General features: G+C 35.1%; 1 protein-coding gene across 3 annotated transcripts in view; it reads right to left on the reverse strand.

The window, feature by feature from the left end:
* LOC149569266 (uncharacterized) overlaps positions 1-17,214 on the reverse strand; it is a 30,371-nt gene extending 13,157 nt beyond the window's left edge. For 2 of the 3 annotated variants that reach the window (XM_089822010.1, XM_089822009.1), the window contains exon 1: positions 16,581-17,138. In XM_089822010.1, coding sequence (XP_089678136.1) covers positions 16,581-16,938 — 358 coding nt within the window. In that variant the 5' untranslated portion in view covers positions 16,939-17,138. Of the gene's footprint in view, positions 1-16,580 lie in introns of all 3 variants that reach the window. The other variant, XM_089822008.1, reaches the window with a different exon arrangement.
* Positions 17,215-19,180: the final 1,966 nt, after the last annotated feature.

The raw sequence follows: 19,180 nt of genomic DNA on the forward strand, positions 1-19,180 counted from the left end.
AATAGAGACAACACTATTGAACAACAGACCACACATAACTCCGATTGTGAAGCATGTTGTTGTAAAGATTGTATTCTGCAAATGTACAACCATTGCCATTGTTATTGATATATTCCAAATGCAGATTTGAATCCCATATAAATATGAGGAGGAGACATGTCTCTAAGGTTTAATCATCATTTAATTAATATATTAAAAATAATAATTTGTATAATATATATATATATATATATATATAACATGAGTAAGTATATATAGGACAGCATACTAAAATCTTCACACTCTTATTTGCTGTTTGGAACTTCTTATTTCCTGATATGGTTCTTACGTTCTATTCACTGATTCTTAGTATTAATTCTCACTCGATGCTGATCCGTAAAGGATGAAGAAATAGGAAAGAAATACTCTCCATTGCTGATTGTAGCTAATGACTTGCTTATTTGTTGAATTGAGTCTGGTTAATTATGGTCACAGTTGACTGTAACATATTGCCCAGTTCAAAGATATCACTTCCTTTATCTATAAATATATATATTTATATATGCCTCTTTGAGACGATTAATGAATGAAGATCCTATGTTGCCATTTCCTGCTATATCATTCTTATGACGACTGTGGTCACTTCATAATGATTGGATTCTTTTCCCTTTATCTCTGTCATACTTATTGTGCTTAAGGTAGCGTTTGGGAAGCCGCGGCCAGAGTATGAACATCCATCTAAGCCAATCTTGCGGAATCTCGCCAGATTCCATAGGCGGCTATGATTTGTTAAATGTATTTGCAAAACATGTAATTACCATTTGGACATCTGATTAGTGACACTACGGTTTATTTCTGTGCTTCACTTAATTATCCGTGATGCTTACACAAATAATTTTTCAGAAAATATTACTCAAAGACTTCCTACTGATTGATATATACTTTTTCATTCGATATCAAACTTGGAACATGGAAATGAATATTATATAGGGACAAGGTAGTAGGTAGTTCAAAACAGTTTAAGTCCCTATAAATAATCATATTATTAATGTATATGAGGTCCTGCTCGGGTGCTAGTTAGCCAAATAATAAACTTCAAACACAAAGACAGTTCCAAACTTGTAACTAGAAGTTATGTGGCTATTTACTACCTAACATCTGGCTGACAATGAACTGAAACTCTTAGTATCAGATGATGGTTTCATCATGTATTTAATAGAAACTTCTCCAACTTCATCATAAAGAACACCAAACAGCTATATACAAATATTATCAAATTTATTTTTTTTTGCCTTCTTAGAACGATGCCAAATGTACTGGTCTGCAGTGGCAGCTTCCTCGAACAGCTTCTTCAAGTCTGTCTTCAAACACCTGTTCGCATGGGAAGAATACTAGACCCGATAACTTTAGGACATGAGATGATAATTTCTTCGTTTGTCTATATGCCCAATATGGTTTCCATTTCTGTAGCGATTTTTATTTATCACTTCAATTGTTATGAATTTACTCCTTTGTCTTTAATCAGGTACCCAAGGGAACACACTGCTTAATCATCAGAACCTTATTCAAAAATATATATAGTTACGGAATTACTTGCCAATACACACCCTTATCGGGACCTTCTTAGTACCATGTATGTTAGTCCGATGAAAGCATTAAAACAATGTTCAAACAATAATGTGCCACATTAACTACAATAATGTCTCTTCTTTGTTACAGTTAAACACAACAGACTTTTATACATCTGTCCACCGTATATATGTTCTTTGCTTCATACTCCAATTGAAACATTTCCTTCGATATACTGTTGTATGTCTTCCATCAGACACTATATTTATTATATCCTTCGGAACAAATTTCTCCTGTCCTTTTAAGATTTGAGTTTAAAACAGCACTTCTTATTTTTTGCCAATTATTTCAGGTGTCACATTTGGACTAGACTTCCCATTATAATTGTAGCCGTATGTTGCTTGAGACTTTCACGATAATTGTTGTTCATACTTTGAATTTTATCGCTGTTCTGGCACCCACCAGAGGTGAATACTTAGTCCTCATACGCACCCACCACTTGAAGAGTCTTCTATGTCAAGTCGTTAATAATTTCAAAAACACACCACCTTACATTTGCAGATTTGGCTCTGATACAATGTTGTTGTTTAAAGATCGTATTATGCAAATGTACTAGCATTGCCACTGTTATTGATATATTCCAAATGCAGATTTGAATCTCATATGAATATGAGAGGAGACATGTCTCGTGAAGAGAAGAGACATGTCTCTAAGGTTTCATCATCATTTAATTAATATATTAAAAAAAAATTGTATAATATATATATATATATCCGCACCAGGAAAAGTTTGAATCGGTTCGTAATTCTGGTCCAGTTCAGACTTGGTTCAATCAGGGTACTGTTTTTGCCCTGTGGGTTTCATTAGGTTCGAACCTTGGTGAACCAGCACCAAAAGCGAACTGGGCCCTGCAGACGGCTGGAAAGTTCTTTTTTGGGCAAAAATTTGATGTTTTTTGGCATCCACAACCCTAAAAGTTGTTATGAATTGCTTTTGGTGGCCTGTCATTGTCATTTTATATTTCCAAACAGGGTCTTTTGTCAAATGTTTTGAATCTTTGATGTTGAAGTTGATTGAACTATATGATGGTCTGATCACTATGATTACAAGTTTAACTGTTTATGGTGTTTTTGTTGTTTAAATGTGTTTATGCTACTATGCTACATTCTAATTGTAACTCATGCTTCATAATTATGTATATATTTTTATTTTTTTATTTTTTACATGTTTTTGTACTAACAAACCCAAACCCCTTTCCAAAATTTTGACAAACTTGCGAACTGGTTCTCGAACTTCGAACTCGGAACTGAACCTGAACCGGCAACTTAGATTATATATAATACAATACTATAATATATATTTATATAACACGAGTAAGTATATATAGGAAATGATGATTTACCAATAACAACAATGTATCTCAAATCGAATTAATCTGACTTAAGCATTTATATAACATGAGTAAGTATATATAGGAAATGATGATTTACCAATAACAACATTGTATCTCAGATCGAATTAATCCAACTGAAGCTACAACTTTAACAGAGCAAACCAGCACTTGATTTCTAACCAGAAACACTGCACAAACATTTTGAACATGACCTCCAAGCCACAACACTTAAAGCAACATTGCAGAGAAATGTGGAGCAATGCGGACCATTCTCCGAACCAATCCTGACAGGCAACCTCACTATCAACTACCTACAAATATGAACTTCACCATCTGAACTATTGACGACTTGAAAACAGAATAGTTCAACATTCACAAAACATAGATATAAATTCATAATCCCAAACCATCAGCTTCTAATGCAGACGAATGCAAAGCATTCTCCCATAAGGTCTTCAAACAAACTTTCTTGCATAATCAAGCTTCCACTATTATCACCTTCAAAAAAACACCATCTACTGACACAACATTATTCATCAAACATCATAACAACATTGACCACTCATTTCTGCACCAGCATCAATCACCATACTATACGCAGCTGTCCACTCACGTCAGGTTCACATCAATGCACATAGCAAGTTGACATCAATGACAACACCAAACTCATATTGCTAATATGATTGCCCTTAAAAAAAATACTTAAGTTTACTTTAAAATCAATCTAATTTTTTATCTATCCTCATTGCAAAACTTGCATCTTTTATTTCCCATTAAATTTTTGTTTATTTTATGTCATGGTCTTCTGAAGAGAGGTACCCTATTCACGTAGAGTGGTGATTCTTCAAGGGAGACATCCTTTGTTAACTAGTCAATGTCTTCTCTTTTAATTTGTTATTATAAACACTGCCTTAAAATGGTTGCAGCAATTAAAGTTATCAACCACTCCATTAATTAGATTACTCCTTCATACCACTTAAGTAACTTAAGCAATTATATTTACAGTAACTCGGGTGATTATATGCAAAACAGAAGGTTGTCAACCATGTTGCATAAATTAAATGCCACACCATTATGTCATTAATAAATTTGCCTTGAATGAGGTCTTAAAATGATTTGGATCAGCCTTTGGACTGCAATTAGTGGCCTTTGGCCAGTATCAGTTGTGCCCACACACCTTTGACATCAGTGATAGTTATTGCAATTGTCTATATTCTTTTAACATCAACAACAACATTTCTATCAACAAATTCCTTCAACATTAATGACAACTTCAACTTCATTTGTAACATCGATGACAACTTCCAACATTAATTTGTATCAAATTGCACAATCCAAGTATACACCCCATATGCTTTCTTGTTTGCATATGGCCAACTACATGCTTAACACAACACCCTTTCTTTCTTGGATCAAACTTGGGGCAAAATGTTCACAATCTTTGATTGATGCTTTTGTGTATCAATGATTTATGAAAGGCCTCAACTATTTTGACTCGTATTGCACCCAACATTCCCTACATCATTGGCATTGTCTCTTGATTTATGCATGAACAGAACTAGAAGGCAACTAAGTGTGTTCTCCGCTATGTTTAAGGCACACACAATGATGGGAATCAACACGCAGCAAACACCGATATCGACTTGGTTGAGGATAGAAATTATTATTAGGAGGGTGATCCTCAAAATTCCAAGTCCATTTTTAGTTACAATTTCTCGTTTGGTTCTAGTCCTATATGTTGGTTGAGCAAGAAGGAATCTCCTATTGCTCTTCTTCCACATAAGCTATGTATTGAGGAGCAATGTACGATGCCACTGAAATTTGGCTTCATCATATTTTCACCAAGTTCAGTATCTCGTTTCACAAGTGATCTCTCAAATTTTAGCCCTTTACTGACCAACCAAAAATGCTGAGATCTTTATGCACTACATTTGAGAGCTTTTCATGGACAAGACATCAATCTCTTCTATTTCCCAACTTCAAAGCAAGTAGATTATTAGACTAATATCTCTAAATATCTAATTTATTTTTCTTTTAATGATCAATAGTGTGTATCTTGTAAATATTAGAATGTTTATTTGTTTTAATGATCAATATTGTGTATCTTGTAATTATTAGAATATTTATAATATTCTTCTATTCTTTTGTTATTAGAATGTTTATAATAATATCATCTTTGTAAACTATATATGACCATCTTGCTCATTCATTTTTTTTTTTCAATTATTTACAAATTACTTCACTTCACTAAAACCATTTTTCTTCAATTATGAGATTTGTTGGAACTTGGGGGTGTTTGAGGCTACATTTTGAGGGTGGCTATCTAGTCCTCTTTCTTATCTTTCGCTCCATATAAGAAAGAAGAGGGGGAATTCTTCTATACATAGTTGCCTCATCAAGCTTCACCATTCAAAACACATTTTCTCACAAACCAATGCTTAAGGGGTTTAATGTAGGATAAATCTTATTTTCGTTCACGTGTAATTCTTTCCTTACATAATAATTAAGTTTGCTTAGGTTATTAGAAATGATAATTATGAGGATGCATGGCTTCTTCCATGAGTGATACATGTAACTCCTACCTATTAGTGTGCAGTTGGAATTACTCCTTGCCTTGGATGTACTAGCCACCTCTCATAACCATTTCTTTGTCATATTTTGAGTAGGTGTAACCAATAATTTTACATATTCCAAGTAAGTGTAGCTCCCACCTAAGTTTGGTAATTGGAGTTACTATGTTGGTTGCATTTACCTCTCTTATTGCTATACATACAGCACTCTTCTCTCAAATGTGATGAGAAGATGTAAAATTCTTCCCTTATGCTATTTCACAAAACCCTTGCATTTGTCAAGTTCTAACTATGTTTGCTATCTTAATTCTAGGATCATTTGTATAAACATTTTCATTTAGTTAAATCCTTGCATAGGTTTTGGATAGCTTCTTGCTTATGTGTACAATATAACACAAAATTCATATTACAAACAAAGCTTCCTATAGCAGATTTTGTTGCAATTGGTGATTCACATAAGGAAACTGACATGCAACAAGGGGCATTTGTAAGAAACTTTATTGTAGAAATCCAAGCAATACATAAAGAAATTCAAGCCATAATTAAATAAAAAGGAAACCAACCAACTTATTGCAAAGATGTTGGGTTCTATGTAGATGCTTTGTATTAATCCACAAAGAAGTTAGATTGGGGTTCTAAAAACTTTATTTTGTCATCTTAGCCTTTGGAAAGATTGATTTGCTCCATGAAGAGGTTGAATTTCAAACAAAGGATGCAAAACAGGTGTGCATGACAAAATGAAGAAAGCACAAACTAAGTAAGAATGGTATTTGTCCTATTGTGGAGCGTTTGGGGGGGAATCTACTCACATCAAACTATGCCAAGCCGAAAGAAGGCATTGGGTCATCAAGTTGATCTTTCTTGGGGGTTGTAGTTTTATTTAGTTGTTTGCTATTTTTGGTTCTTTCTATATGCAAAAGGGTGAAGGGCAACATATTATAATGGTTTCATTCATTATTGTCTAAGTTTCTTATTCTAGATCAGATCTTAATTTGGCTCTGTGGATTTTATTTGCGAGTCTGGCTATTTTGGGTACTTGGGTTCATTCGTGCACAAACATGTAAAAAACTTTATATTAAGCTTAGAATATCACATAACATCATGTTATCAACAAAAACACCATAAACTGGAATCTCGTAACTCAGACTCACAGAGTACTCAACAAGCCCCACATTTTTTACTCAGCAAAAACTCAATAAATACTTGAAAAAACATGGCAAAAACTCTAACTAAAAAACACTAAAAAAATTAAAATATCTTAAAAAAACACTTTTTTGCAAAATTCAATTCAAAAATGTATTGAATTAAAAATAGACATCTCAAAAAAGAAAATGCATAGTTTTATAGCCAAGAAAATGTTTAAAACATATCTTGACCAATGTTCATATCTTGACCCACGTATTGCCAATGTTTATAAAACCTTGCAAGCTAAAATTGTAAGAACTTGACAAGTAAGGAAAAAAGAGTACACAACAACTTGGAAAATACTCGAAAAGTTTGCACACTATAGTTCACACTACAAGTTCAATTTTTAAGGAGTGATATTAAGTTCAATAATTGGTTTTCAATGTCATATGGACTTTCTAATAATCATCATCATTGACATTAAATGGCATTGAAATGTTTGAAAAACACTAAATGGCATTGGTTTTATTGCTAAAAGACTCATAAGAACATATTATGACCAATGTTTACCCACATTTTTCCAATCTATAGAATCTTGCGAGTTAAAATTGTAAGAACTTGACGAGCAAGAAAAAAGAGAGTACTCAACAACTTGGAAAGTACTCACAAAGTTTGCGCACTATAGTTCAAACTTCAAGTTCAATTTTCAACTAGTAATATTAAGTTCAACAATTGGTTTTCAATGTCATATGGATGTTCTAATAATCATCATCATTGACACTAAATGGCATTGGAGTGTTTGAAAAACCATAAGCAATGAGATTACCATTTGCACAAAAAAGTGGATTCACTTTTGAACTATTCAAGTGCAACATATTGAGAAGTGGAAGCATCAATGTCCATATGCTCTAGCTCCATATCCCACAACTTTGTGGATGTTTACGACCAATGCCCCTCACAATGGCCTATAGGTACCATGTTAGCGTGAATGCTGATGGTATTCCTTTGGGGGAGTATCCTAAGCATTGGATAGATGAATATCATGATTGACATGTCACATTCATCACTGTGTTTGTCATTGATGTCAACGTAGCATTGTTTTTGTGAAAACTGGCAGAGTAGTAGACAGAGAATCAGGTCGTACAAACTGTGTATTGATAATGGGGTCAAGCGCAGTTGAGGATGTATTCTACATTGTGTCCTAGTTCTGTGGACAAGTGTGCATACAAAGAATCGAAGACATGCAGAAGTTATTCAAGATCTACAAAAGACAATGAACAGACAGAGTACCTGATAAGTGGTTTCTGATGATTGATTTGTATCTCTAAACTAGGATAGAATCGTAATCAGCGCAATTAGACTGTGATAGCAGACAACCTAATAATGACATGTGTAAGTGTGCAAGATCAGCAGTCGAACGTGTGAGAAGTTGTAAAGACTGTGAGCAGACAATGACTTATAATTACAAAAAGACGTAATGTTTTGTAATATCTTAATGAGGTCTTATTATAATTAATTGGGCAAGCCTCAAGGCTGACTCAAAGAATTATTTTGAGGATATGGTATAAAGGAAGGTTATTTTCCTTGTTGAAATATATGTGATTGATGTGTGAAGTGCAAATTGTGCAAGTGATATGCGAAGTTGGCAAATGCATGTAAGTGATCCAGGGGATTATTCGGATGCTAAGTTTGTGATCTAGTATTGAGATCAGAAGAGGATAGGTCCGGTCAAGAGGACAGAGGAGCTCGAGATTGTTCATTTCTATTATTCTGCAAGGAATAATACAGAGATTAGTTGGACAGTGAGATTATTGATCTTGCCCTTGAAGTTGTTTGGATAGTGGCTCCTTCTGCCTTCTACAACTCCTAACAGGGTTGGAATCTCCTAACAAGGATTCAAAGTCTCCTAACAGGGACTGATATGTACTGAATGTATTTCATTGGCTCCTAACAGAGTCTATCCTCTTACAAAGAACTTTTATATTAGTACATCATATTGTGGGTACCATCCCCACCAGGGCTTTCCCTCTAATCAAGGGTTTCCCTAGTTAACATATCTGGTGTTATTGTGTACGTACATCTTCTCATGATTGCTGATTATATTGTTCACATGGTTTAGGATTAATAAGGTTAATAAATGTTTTAATAGTTGGATAACTGATTCACCCCCCCCCCCCCCCCCACCTCTCAGTTATCTTGGTGGACTTTACTTTCTAACATACCAAGCCCAAATGAAGAAATTCGAAACAAAACATATCTTTGTGCACATCATTTTACTAAAATTCTAGATGGCAAATGATGATGCTTACGAAGCCAGAGAAACATTCATTTTGGAGTGGTGATCCATGTTGTTCAATCACAATGAAAGTCAAAAATTCAAACACATTGATTACCAAGAGAGTGCTCTCTAAAACCCATAAAAACTATCGAGAACTTACTGAGTACTCACCAAAAACTATCAAAATCACCCAATACTTCTGCAAGTTAACTCTGGAAAAACTCACCATTGAATCAAAGTCAAAAAATAAAAGATAACACCAAAAAAAATCTAAATTTTGTCAAAAAAATAGATGGGTTCAACAAATTATATCTCAATATCAAAGAGAGGCAAGAGTAGTAGTTCCCCAAATGACCTCTTCTTCATTTGGTTGATCTACTTCTTCTCCCATGTTCTATTCGAGTTCTTCACTCGAAGGTTTGGAATTAAAACACAGCTTCTTTTTTCTCAATCCACTTTTTGTTTTGATGTCTATTTTTGATGAAAAACTCTTGATCCATAGTATATTTTGTCACAAAGCTTCTTTAGAATGAAGGTTTGGGCTTAGGCATTATCCTTCAACATGGAAGTCTTAAGAACCAAAGCCTACTTGATGGCCTATTGTAAGGTAGAAAGTTCAAAAGCCCTAACTAACCACTCAAAAGATTAAGTTAGCCCATTGATGAAGTGCATAGTCAATCACCAACAACTTTTGAAACTCTAGTGCAGAATACTCCACTAAACAACAGAATTTGAGCTTAGTCAAGTAAATGCAATAAATTTCAAGATCTTTCCAATCAAACCTCCCAATCAGAATTTTGCATAATTCATCATATAAGAGGATGTATCCATGACCATGTTTGGTCAAACCATGGTCCCACCAATCATGTGTAACACCATTCAATGAAGTGTATAGTCAATGTTCTCTCTATGATATGTAAAACCATCACATTCAGCTTCTAAAACTTAGTTACAAAATTATCCATTGAACCACACTTTTGGAGCTAGGTCAAGTCTTTAAACTAAACTTCAAGATATTTTTTATCAAACCTCAAAACTTACAAAATTCATCATGTCTAGTGGCAAATCCATGACCATATGTCATCAAACCATGTCATCGCCACTCATACGCAATATCCTCTCCATCATATGGAGAGTGTGTCAACCTCCCCAAAGCTTGTTATGTATCTCTCTAGAAGGTTTCTGGCCTACACTCAAATTTGTAACTTCTAATAATGCTTCATGGTCATATAATTGGTGGCCAACTTTTCACTTCGTTTCTCACATAAAGCTTTGTATTCTACATAACAAGGCCTAATATCATCAAACAATGAGTTCTTGGCTTCAAGTTCAAGAACCTCTACCTCTTATTTAGAAAGGTAGGTTGAATTGGTCTTACAACAAAAACAAGAACAATTATTTGTATGTGGCTCTAGGTGCATCCAAATTATCGAGCTTTGAAGCATTTATTTCACCTAATAGTTGTTTAGGTGCCTTGCTATTACTATTCGTCTTGTGAAGCAAATGTGCCTACAATCATCAAATCATACTTCCTTTTGGCTATTCATTCAAGATTGTTACATCCAGAATTTTTGCCAAATTTTAAATTGCTTATATAGCAGTTGAGGTCTCATGTGAAGTCAATTGGCTGTTAAAATTAGTTATGATCATGTGAAATGGTAAGATGGTTAATCGTTAGAATTTCATGTGAAAATGACATGTTAGTTATTTATTACATTATTATATTGTTATTTAAGAATATTGGAAAGATGGTTACTCATTCATGAGAAGTAAAATGGTAGTTAGCCATTATTATTGTTATGATTAATAATTTGTTATACTAATTATGATTATTTGAGGAATACGATATTGTCATGGAGAATTTCTTCTTGCAGGAGCACATCGAAGGGGGGAAGCATTGCCAAGAAAGGAATTGGACAAGGGGTACCACTTCACCTATAAGTCAACAGGTATGAATTCTAACCACCAAGCTAAGGGGTAAAAGGCTAGGCAAGCAAGAGTATACTAGGGACTACCATGAGCTACCAAGTCAATAAATATGCATTATTAAAAGACGATCACTGAACATTTAATTAAAATATGTTACCTTACGAATTTGATGATCTCAAAGCTTCATGTGATATTGCCATGCCTTAGTACAATAATATCATATTATCTGTGTATGCTTGCATATATATATACACACATATATATGTATGTATGTTTAAATTAGACGTATGTATACGTCCACTAAATATAAGACGTATACGTTAAATGCGATGTTAAAATACCATGCAAATATATATACACGTGTACATACATATACAAGTAGTTGGTGTATGATGTTATTATACTAAGGTAAATAGCATGGGTTAAGATTATTCCTTGGCAATAGTTTATCTTTCATCTTGAGCGGCTATATTTCTATAATGCTTTCCATCGGCCTTATATTATTTTGTTTGGGTGGCCACATTAATATTTATTTTATTTGCCATATTGAACCAATGGTCCTCTGCCTTGTAACTCCTTGCCACCTTTGCAAACCTTGCTTGTAACTGAGCATGCAGCCAAGAACACTAAGTTATGATACCAAAGCTCATTCTAGTATAACATTCTTGCCTCTAGCGGAAACCACCACCGCGAACAGAGTTATTTCCATCTTTCTACTCTTGCTTAGCAATCATTCCTGCAAGTTATTTGCACCCTATACAGGTGATTAAGTTCAGTTTAAATCAATAGTACAGTGCCTAATCCAAGCAGCAATAGCCGATCATGCAACCTTGCTTCCATAATATCGGTGTTTGGACAACAGAGTTCAATCAAACTGTTCTAGTTGTGCAAGTATCAACCACCATTCCAAGTCATGCAATCATCATTACTGTTAGCTTATGTTCAAATTATTAAGATAATATCTTATACTTTCTATAATAGTCAACTACTTGTCTGTAGTCCGTCTTTCAGTCTAGATAGGAATGTTTCCTATCCCGTCTCTTTTTTCTTCAGTCCAGATAGGAATGTTTCCTATCCTGTCTCTAGTTTTGTTTCTAATTCCGTCTTCAGTCTACGTTGTTTCTTTTAAAAACAATGTCCTTGTAATTCTTTATAAGGAACACATTTGTTCCTCTGTTTATCAATGAATCATCCGGAAATCCGTTAATCTGCCAACTCTTCTTGAATCTTGTAACATGGTATCAGAGCTATTACTTAAATTTTTTCGAAAAAATTTATAATTTCTTCGTGAAATTATTTGTTTAAATTTTTTCAAATTTATTTCTGTTGAATTTCTCTAAAACCCGCTTAGGGTTTTCCGCCTAGAGAAATTCTCGAACTCGGGTCTGCCTGTGTTTGTTCAGCACACTCTAGCCCCATTCATCCATGCACATCGATCCTTGAAGAAAAATCTACCATTTTTTATCAAGAAATCTGAAGTTTTTTCAAGCTTTTTTCAGCTAGGGCCGTTTTTTTCGAAACCCTAATTTTTGGGGTCGAAAAAATATTTTGTTTGCAGATTCATTTTGTTTGCAAATTTTTGGTGGGTTTTTCGAGAGCTCAACTGGGTTGTTGTCCGTTTTTTCTGGGTGCCTCGATTTTTGTGTCTCGATTTTCGAGCTAGCGGATCCAAAAAATGACAACAGATTCCTTCTGAGTTTTTCGAGCTCTCTTCTGGGTCATTCTCTAATTCTTCTGGGTCTTTCGTATTTTTGCCTCGAAGAACGTGCCTTCACAAATTTTCACAATTTTTCATTGAAAAACGTGCCATGGCATCTCTGACAAATATTCTGCTCGAACATAATTCCAAATTCAATGGTCGCAATTATGGAACCTGGAAGCAGCGCATCATCGCAATCTTCGAATATCAAAACACCGATCAACTGGTTCTGGGTGTTACGCAGCGTCTGACTTCTTCAGGTCCTGATCAAGGCGAAGCTGCATTTTTCGCCTTCTGAATCTGTTTCTGTTTTTCTGGGTTTGTTGATTTTCTCCTCAAAAATCATTTCAAGTTGTCTATAATACGCAAGGTTGTGTGAGATTCTGGGTTTGTTGATTTTCTCCTCAAAAATCATTTCAAGTTGTCTGTAATACGCAAGGTTGTGTGAGATTCTAGGTTTTACTGTTTTTTCCACAAAAACGAAGTTTTGTAAACGCAACCTATTTTGAGTCATAGCACTCTTCTGGCAAAGCTTCTTGGTTTCAACATTCTGTAGATCCAGGGAGGGTCTCAATTATCCCAGAATGTTCCGACATTCGTACGTTGACCATTAAGGGAGGGTATTAAGATAATATCTTATACTTTCTATAATAGTCAACTACTTGTCTGTAGTCCGTCTTTCAGTCTAGATAGGAATGTTTCCTATCCCGTCTCTTTTTTCTTCAGTCCAGATAGGAATGTTTCCTATCCTGTCTCTAGTTTTGTTTCTAATTCCGTCTTCAGTCTACGTTGTTTCTTTTAGAAACAATGTCCTTGTAATTCTTTATAAGGAACACATTTGTTCCTCTGTTTATCAATGAATCATCCGGAAATCCGTTAATCTGCCAACTCTTCTTGAATCTTGTAACAAAAGTTATATTGAGGCATAGCAAAAGCCGATCATGAAATATTAATTAGAATCGATCATGATATGAACCGATGTTCTCTCTTTATGTACACCTAGGAGTGGTTTAGAACTTTGGCATTCTCTCATTAAAGAAACTCTCTCCAAGATCATGAACTAGAGTACAACTTATATAGGGATATTTGAATATATATCTCTTGAGATAAGCAATAGCAGCTTGCGAACCATTATTGTATTGTTTTTAAATCCAATTACCTTTACATGTTACATGTTGTCAGCCCCTAAATGGCTGATGCATTGGTTGGGGGTGAAATGCTTTAACATTTATCCATCTTTTACCAAGCTAGTGCCAAAAAGGCAAATGTATTGCTTGTGCAAACAAATGCTTTACCATTCAGTTATCTTTTATTATGCCAAATGTCAGAATGGCAGATGTTTTGTCTATGCATATAAATGCTAAAACATCTAGATTTCTTTTGTGAAAGTCAAGGCTAGTTCGGCATAGACATTGGATGTGAATACAAATGTTCATACATCCACCCAGTGAATCATCCAAGAAGACCAGCATGGCCGAGATGAGGGGTGTAGATTGGCAATCATTGAACTATGGATTTATTCCTGCATGATAAGAAAGAACCATCAGTAACTCAAGCAAGTAATTATAATTTGTTTAAAACCCGTGGCAGCTCGTGATAGTCCTTAGTGTAGTCTTGTTGTCAAGTCAAGTGGTAGATGATCGAGTACATAGAGCCCTCACAAATCCTTGGCCAAGGTAAGTTAGTGGCGTGCTTGCTATTGTGATCACTAGAGGTCAAGATACGACCAGTTGGCAATTAGGTGTATGAAAGGTATCCTAAACCTAGCTGTCTATTTCACCGACGTTCTGACACCAAGATGCTCAGTGGCTGGACAGTGGTGCCCCAAGCCTAATTCCCAGGGTAAGGAGGGCCTTTCTCGGTAGAGATTATGTGGGGACACTCAAGGGTCGACGGTTGGGAGATTAAGCCCAATGGCAATGCTTCTCCTCTCCTCCAATAGCCAAGGCTTGTACAACTCAAGGTCAGAGTCTTTATGCAATCATGTGAAATTCAAGTACATTACTTTATATTATGTTTTGCATTTTCAGTAAATATTATAGTTCGATGAAGTGGTTAGCTTCTCTTTATGTAGATTAAGGCAACTAATTCAATTGATCATTTACTTGTTTATGTATAAATGGAAAGGAAAACATTATCCATGCATAGGTAGTTATAACTGTCTTTCATGTTACATTAAAAAGAAATGTTATTTTTAGATATTTCCAATTTATTAAATTAGTATGAATTTTTAGCATGTTAGAAAGATGATGTTTCATTTGTTCTCTCTCTGCCATACTATTATGCTCTGCAACAATATCTGTACAGGATGATTGAGTCTCTATACTCTTACAAATCTGCCTTGTTCCCTAATATCCCTCAAGTGACATATAGTTGCCCTGTCACAAAAGTACATAAGACTAAAACATGTGAAATTGAAGTCTAAATACACAAGTTGGAAAGATTAACAACTCTAAAACCACTATAATGTCCTTAGGCAAGAACAACAATGCAAGTCCAATTCTTGATCTTTCACAAACAATCATAATTTAAATAACAAAAATACCAGCCCTAGCATTCATTTAGATCTTAGTTAACTCAGTTTTTAAAGTATTGTTTATGCATCATCAATGTTATTGCATTTTCAGCAACAAAGGACAAAAATGAATAGAAAACAACATATGTCAATCCTGAATTATATTTATTACAATAATGACTATTATATTCAAACAGTTTTTAAGTACTATTAACTACAATAGGAATCCATACCAATGGCAAAACAAATTACTGTAATATGATTGAATTTAGTCTCCAATTAAACTCATATACACACTCTGAATGAAATTGTCCTTTAAAACCACTAGGGTTCTCATCCTATGATTCCCACACTCAAACACAAGTTTTCAAAATGGATGATGAAAGGAATTGACTAAGTGCAGATTATGAACCAAAATGAGAACACTTGCTCATCTATATCCTCTACAAATGGAAACTTGACCACCAAAAAACTCATGAATTGAAATTTGAACAATGATTATGGGTAAGAAAGATTCTATTTTGAAAGTGATGGCACCAGAGACAGACTACAAGGGCCAAAACAACACATGTTAGGATGCTAAGGAAGGAATGAAAACAAAGGAAGGAAAATTGAAGATCAAGGATTGGCCATATGCAAGACTGAAACAGTTGCGTAGAAGGCATGATAGGATAGATAAGTCCATTAAATACAACAGCGAGGTGGGCAACAAATAGAAAACATGACAAAATGGATAAGTTCAAAACTCCAACAGGTAGAAAGGCAGAGCGGAGTTGGAAGAAATTACATACTCAAGAAAAGAAAACACACAATAGATGGAAACCAGGAGGACACAAGTGTGAAGCTAATATACAGTCTTAGATTGACTAGAAATGGGACACGATTCTATTGAATGAAGATAAAAATTGGAAAATTCAACCTTCAAGCATGATTATTGGGTATAATAATGAACTGAAATTTTTTATTTACATATAATGCTCAATTTCTATTCTATAGTCATGTGACAAAAGGAAAAAGTTATGAAACCGTGTGAATAATTTTATTGGCAAATCTCTATTGAAGCTACAGGTCATCAAGGCTTATACATATGGCGATAGGTCACCCTTGAATGTAACCTTGGATAGGAGTATAAACAGGGCCATGGTCCAATCAGCGCATCAGATCACATATGTTTGAGTTTACTAAAAAAATCATAGTTCAATACTTTCATTGCTATCAAGCCAATACAATTATATAAATGATTCTTACCTGAACTCTAAAATGTGAAAACCCTAGGGACAAATTCAAAGAATCCTAGCCTAACAGTTGTAAATAAATTAGAAATTTGAAGTACAGAAACCGACCATAAAGTTTCACATCTTCCAGTACCAGGTAAAGAGAATTCAAAATCCTGTTCATGCGGAGTTTGTATATTACGGAAATTAAATCAAAGAGGGTACTCAGGGTTTCAGAATCAAAAATAACATTAAAAAGAAGACTTTAGGTGATTGTGTGTGTGAGAGAGAGAGAGATCGAAACCCTACCTTTAAAAAACGACTGAAACAAGCGACTCCTGCTGGCGACTATTTTTCCAACTTTTTGCGGCGCATTTTCGCAGAGAATTCTCAGAAGCTGGGTCGCCACTTTACGTTCATGTTTTTTACCAGAGCGCGAGGAATGCAACATATTCAAGAATAAAGCAGCTCTTTCGCGACGGGGTATCGAATTGATGATGCCTATTGAATTGCACAGCCATAGACGAACTTCTGAGGGACCATAGGCAGTAATCATTTCCCAAATTGTGCTTTCGAGTCTCTTCAACAAGCTTATTCTTCTTTGGCTTTCACCTTCTTCATTCTCCGCTGTTGTTGTATGGTTGGGTGAGAGGAATAAATTGACCATTTTCCTGTTGAGGGGCAACAAAAGGATTGAAATCCGTATGAATTTGTGTAAAGGAGTTCCACTATTTCTACCTCGACTCTTCGGAATTTGGACAGAACTTCAATATTTTTGCGTACCGAGCATATAGAGCTACACAGCTACGCTCTAACGTTTCAGTGGAAAATCTGTGAAAAAAATATCTCTTTATTTTTATTTTGAGTAATTGTGTTCGGAGGCTAAGTGTTATTGTATCATTTTATCGGTTCTTCACTGTGGAACGAAAAGATAGATAATGGTAAGGGGCATGGAGGCATCACCGTTCTAATAAAAGAAACTTGGAGCAGATTTGTAAACTTAGAGAAAGAAGATGTAAACAAGCAGTATATTTGGATAAAAATAACAGAAAATCAGATTTTTACAAAGGTGGCTATATGTTACTTCGCTCCAAAAGACTCAAAAATATATTAAAAACATAGATTGGATCGAGAAGACTCGTTCATTGCACTAAAAAAAGACATAGCAGCCTTTAGCTCTTTAGGAAAAATAATGATAATAGGGGATTTCAATGCTAGAATAGCAAACAACCAAACTCTCAATCTTAAGGAGAGTTACAATGAAAGCAGAGATCCAGTTTGGCTCGAAGAAGAAGGGACACAAAAATGGAAAAAATCTTCACATGATAGCATGGGAAAGATTAATCATTTTGGTGTTGAATCACTAGGCTTATGCTGCCTATACAACATGGTTATATGCAATGGTATGGAAAAGTGGCCTAAATCAGGTGGAATCACATGCAAAAGATACAATGGACAAAGTGTTGTTGATTATGTTATATGCTCGCAAGACTATGTTGCAAAGACAATTAACTTTGAGACAGAAGATTGCCCCATAGAGTTAAAATCTGATCATAACCCCATCTTGATAAGGGTGGCCACTCACTTTAAAGATCAACATATTGTCCCAAAACCTTTACAGAAGAGGAAGATGATTCCGACTGGCAAAGTTTTAATGACACAAGAAAACCATGATACTTTTCAAGACTCTCTTTTGTGGCTGTCTAGGGTTCCAGGAAACCATCTTGAGTCTGAAAAACAACATTTCATGGACAAGGATAATCTTGTTCTTGCTATCATTAAAGTATTGGAGGAGTGTAAAAGATCTAGGGCAACAAAAGAAGCCAAGAACACTTTTCTGGCCAATCCTTGGTTTGATGAGGAGTGCAAAATGGCAAAAAGGAATTAGAAAAAGAACATGAACAGAGAAAGTAGAAAGGAATATGATCAACTGATTAAAAAGAAGAAAGAAGAGTATGTGAACAAGAGAAGAATAGAGTTGATTAATCTTGGTAAAAACAACCCCAGAAAATTTTGGAAAGAGCTTCAGCAGAGAAAAAATCAGATAGAGAATAACATAACAGGAACCAAATGGCTAGAATATGTCAAGACTCTCTACGAATGTGATCTAGGAGAACGTAGTACCATGGAAACAGAGACTACATGGAAGTTATTCAGCAAAAATGATATTATTCAAGGCATAAGGAGGTTAGCTGCTGGTAAAGCGCAAGATATAGATGGGCTACAAGCGGAATACTTAAAATGGGGTGCTGAAATCCTCACACCACACATCACTAAAATTTTCAACACTGTCAATAGAGAAGGTTTCTCTGTAAAATGGACTACAAGTGTGGTGATCTTACTCCACAAAAGTGGAGATATAAACAATCCTTCTAATTACCGAACCATCATGATCAATCCACTATTTGGCAAGTTATTTGGCAGCTTGGTAGAACAAAAAATCAGCAACTGGGCTAAAACAGAAGGCAAACGTGCAAAAGGGCAAGCAGGCTTTAGACCGAAACACTCTACTATAGATCACAGCATCACTCTTAGACATTTGATAGAGAAAGTTTGGGACACTCCAGGGAACGAGGCTTTTTGTTGTTTCGTGGACTTTAAAAAAGCTTTCGACACAGTGCCACGTAATAAACTATGGGATAGAATGGTAGAGCTGGAAGTCCCTAAAGAACTTAGGTCAGCGGTTTACAGATTATATGAGTAGGTCAAAGCTAAAATCAGAACGATAGAAGGGATATCAGAAGATTTTGACAGCAACATCGAGGTTAAGCAAGGGTGTCCGCTTTCTCCAACATTATTCGAGCTCTATATTGACAAGTTAGAAGAGTGGATAAACAAGACCAATGGTGAGGGGGTGCAGCTGGCCCACTTCATGATAAGATTGCTCTTATATGCAGATGATCTCATAA

The sequence above is a fragment of the Cupressus sempervirens genome, chromosome 3, assembly GCF_028749045.1.
Source record: "Cupressus sempervirens isolate cs-2001-9-10 chromosome 3, ASM2874904v1, whole genome shotgun sequence".
Classification (NCBI taxonomy): Eukaryota; Viridiplantae; Streptophyta; class Pinopsida; order Cupressales; family Cupressaceae; genus Cupressus; species Cupressus sempervirens.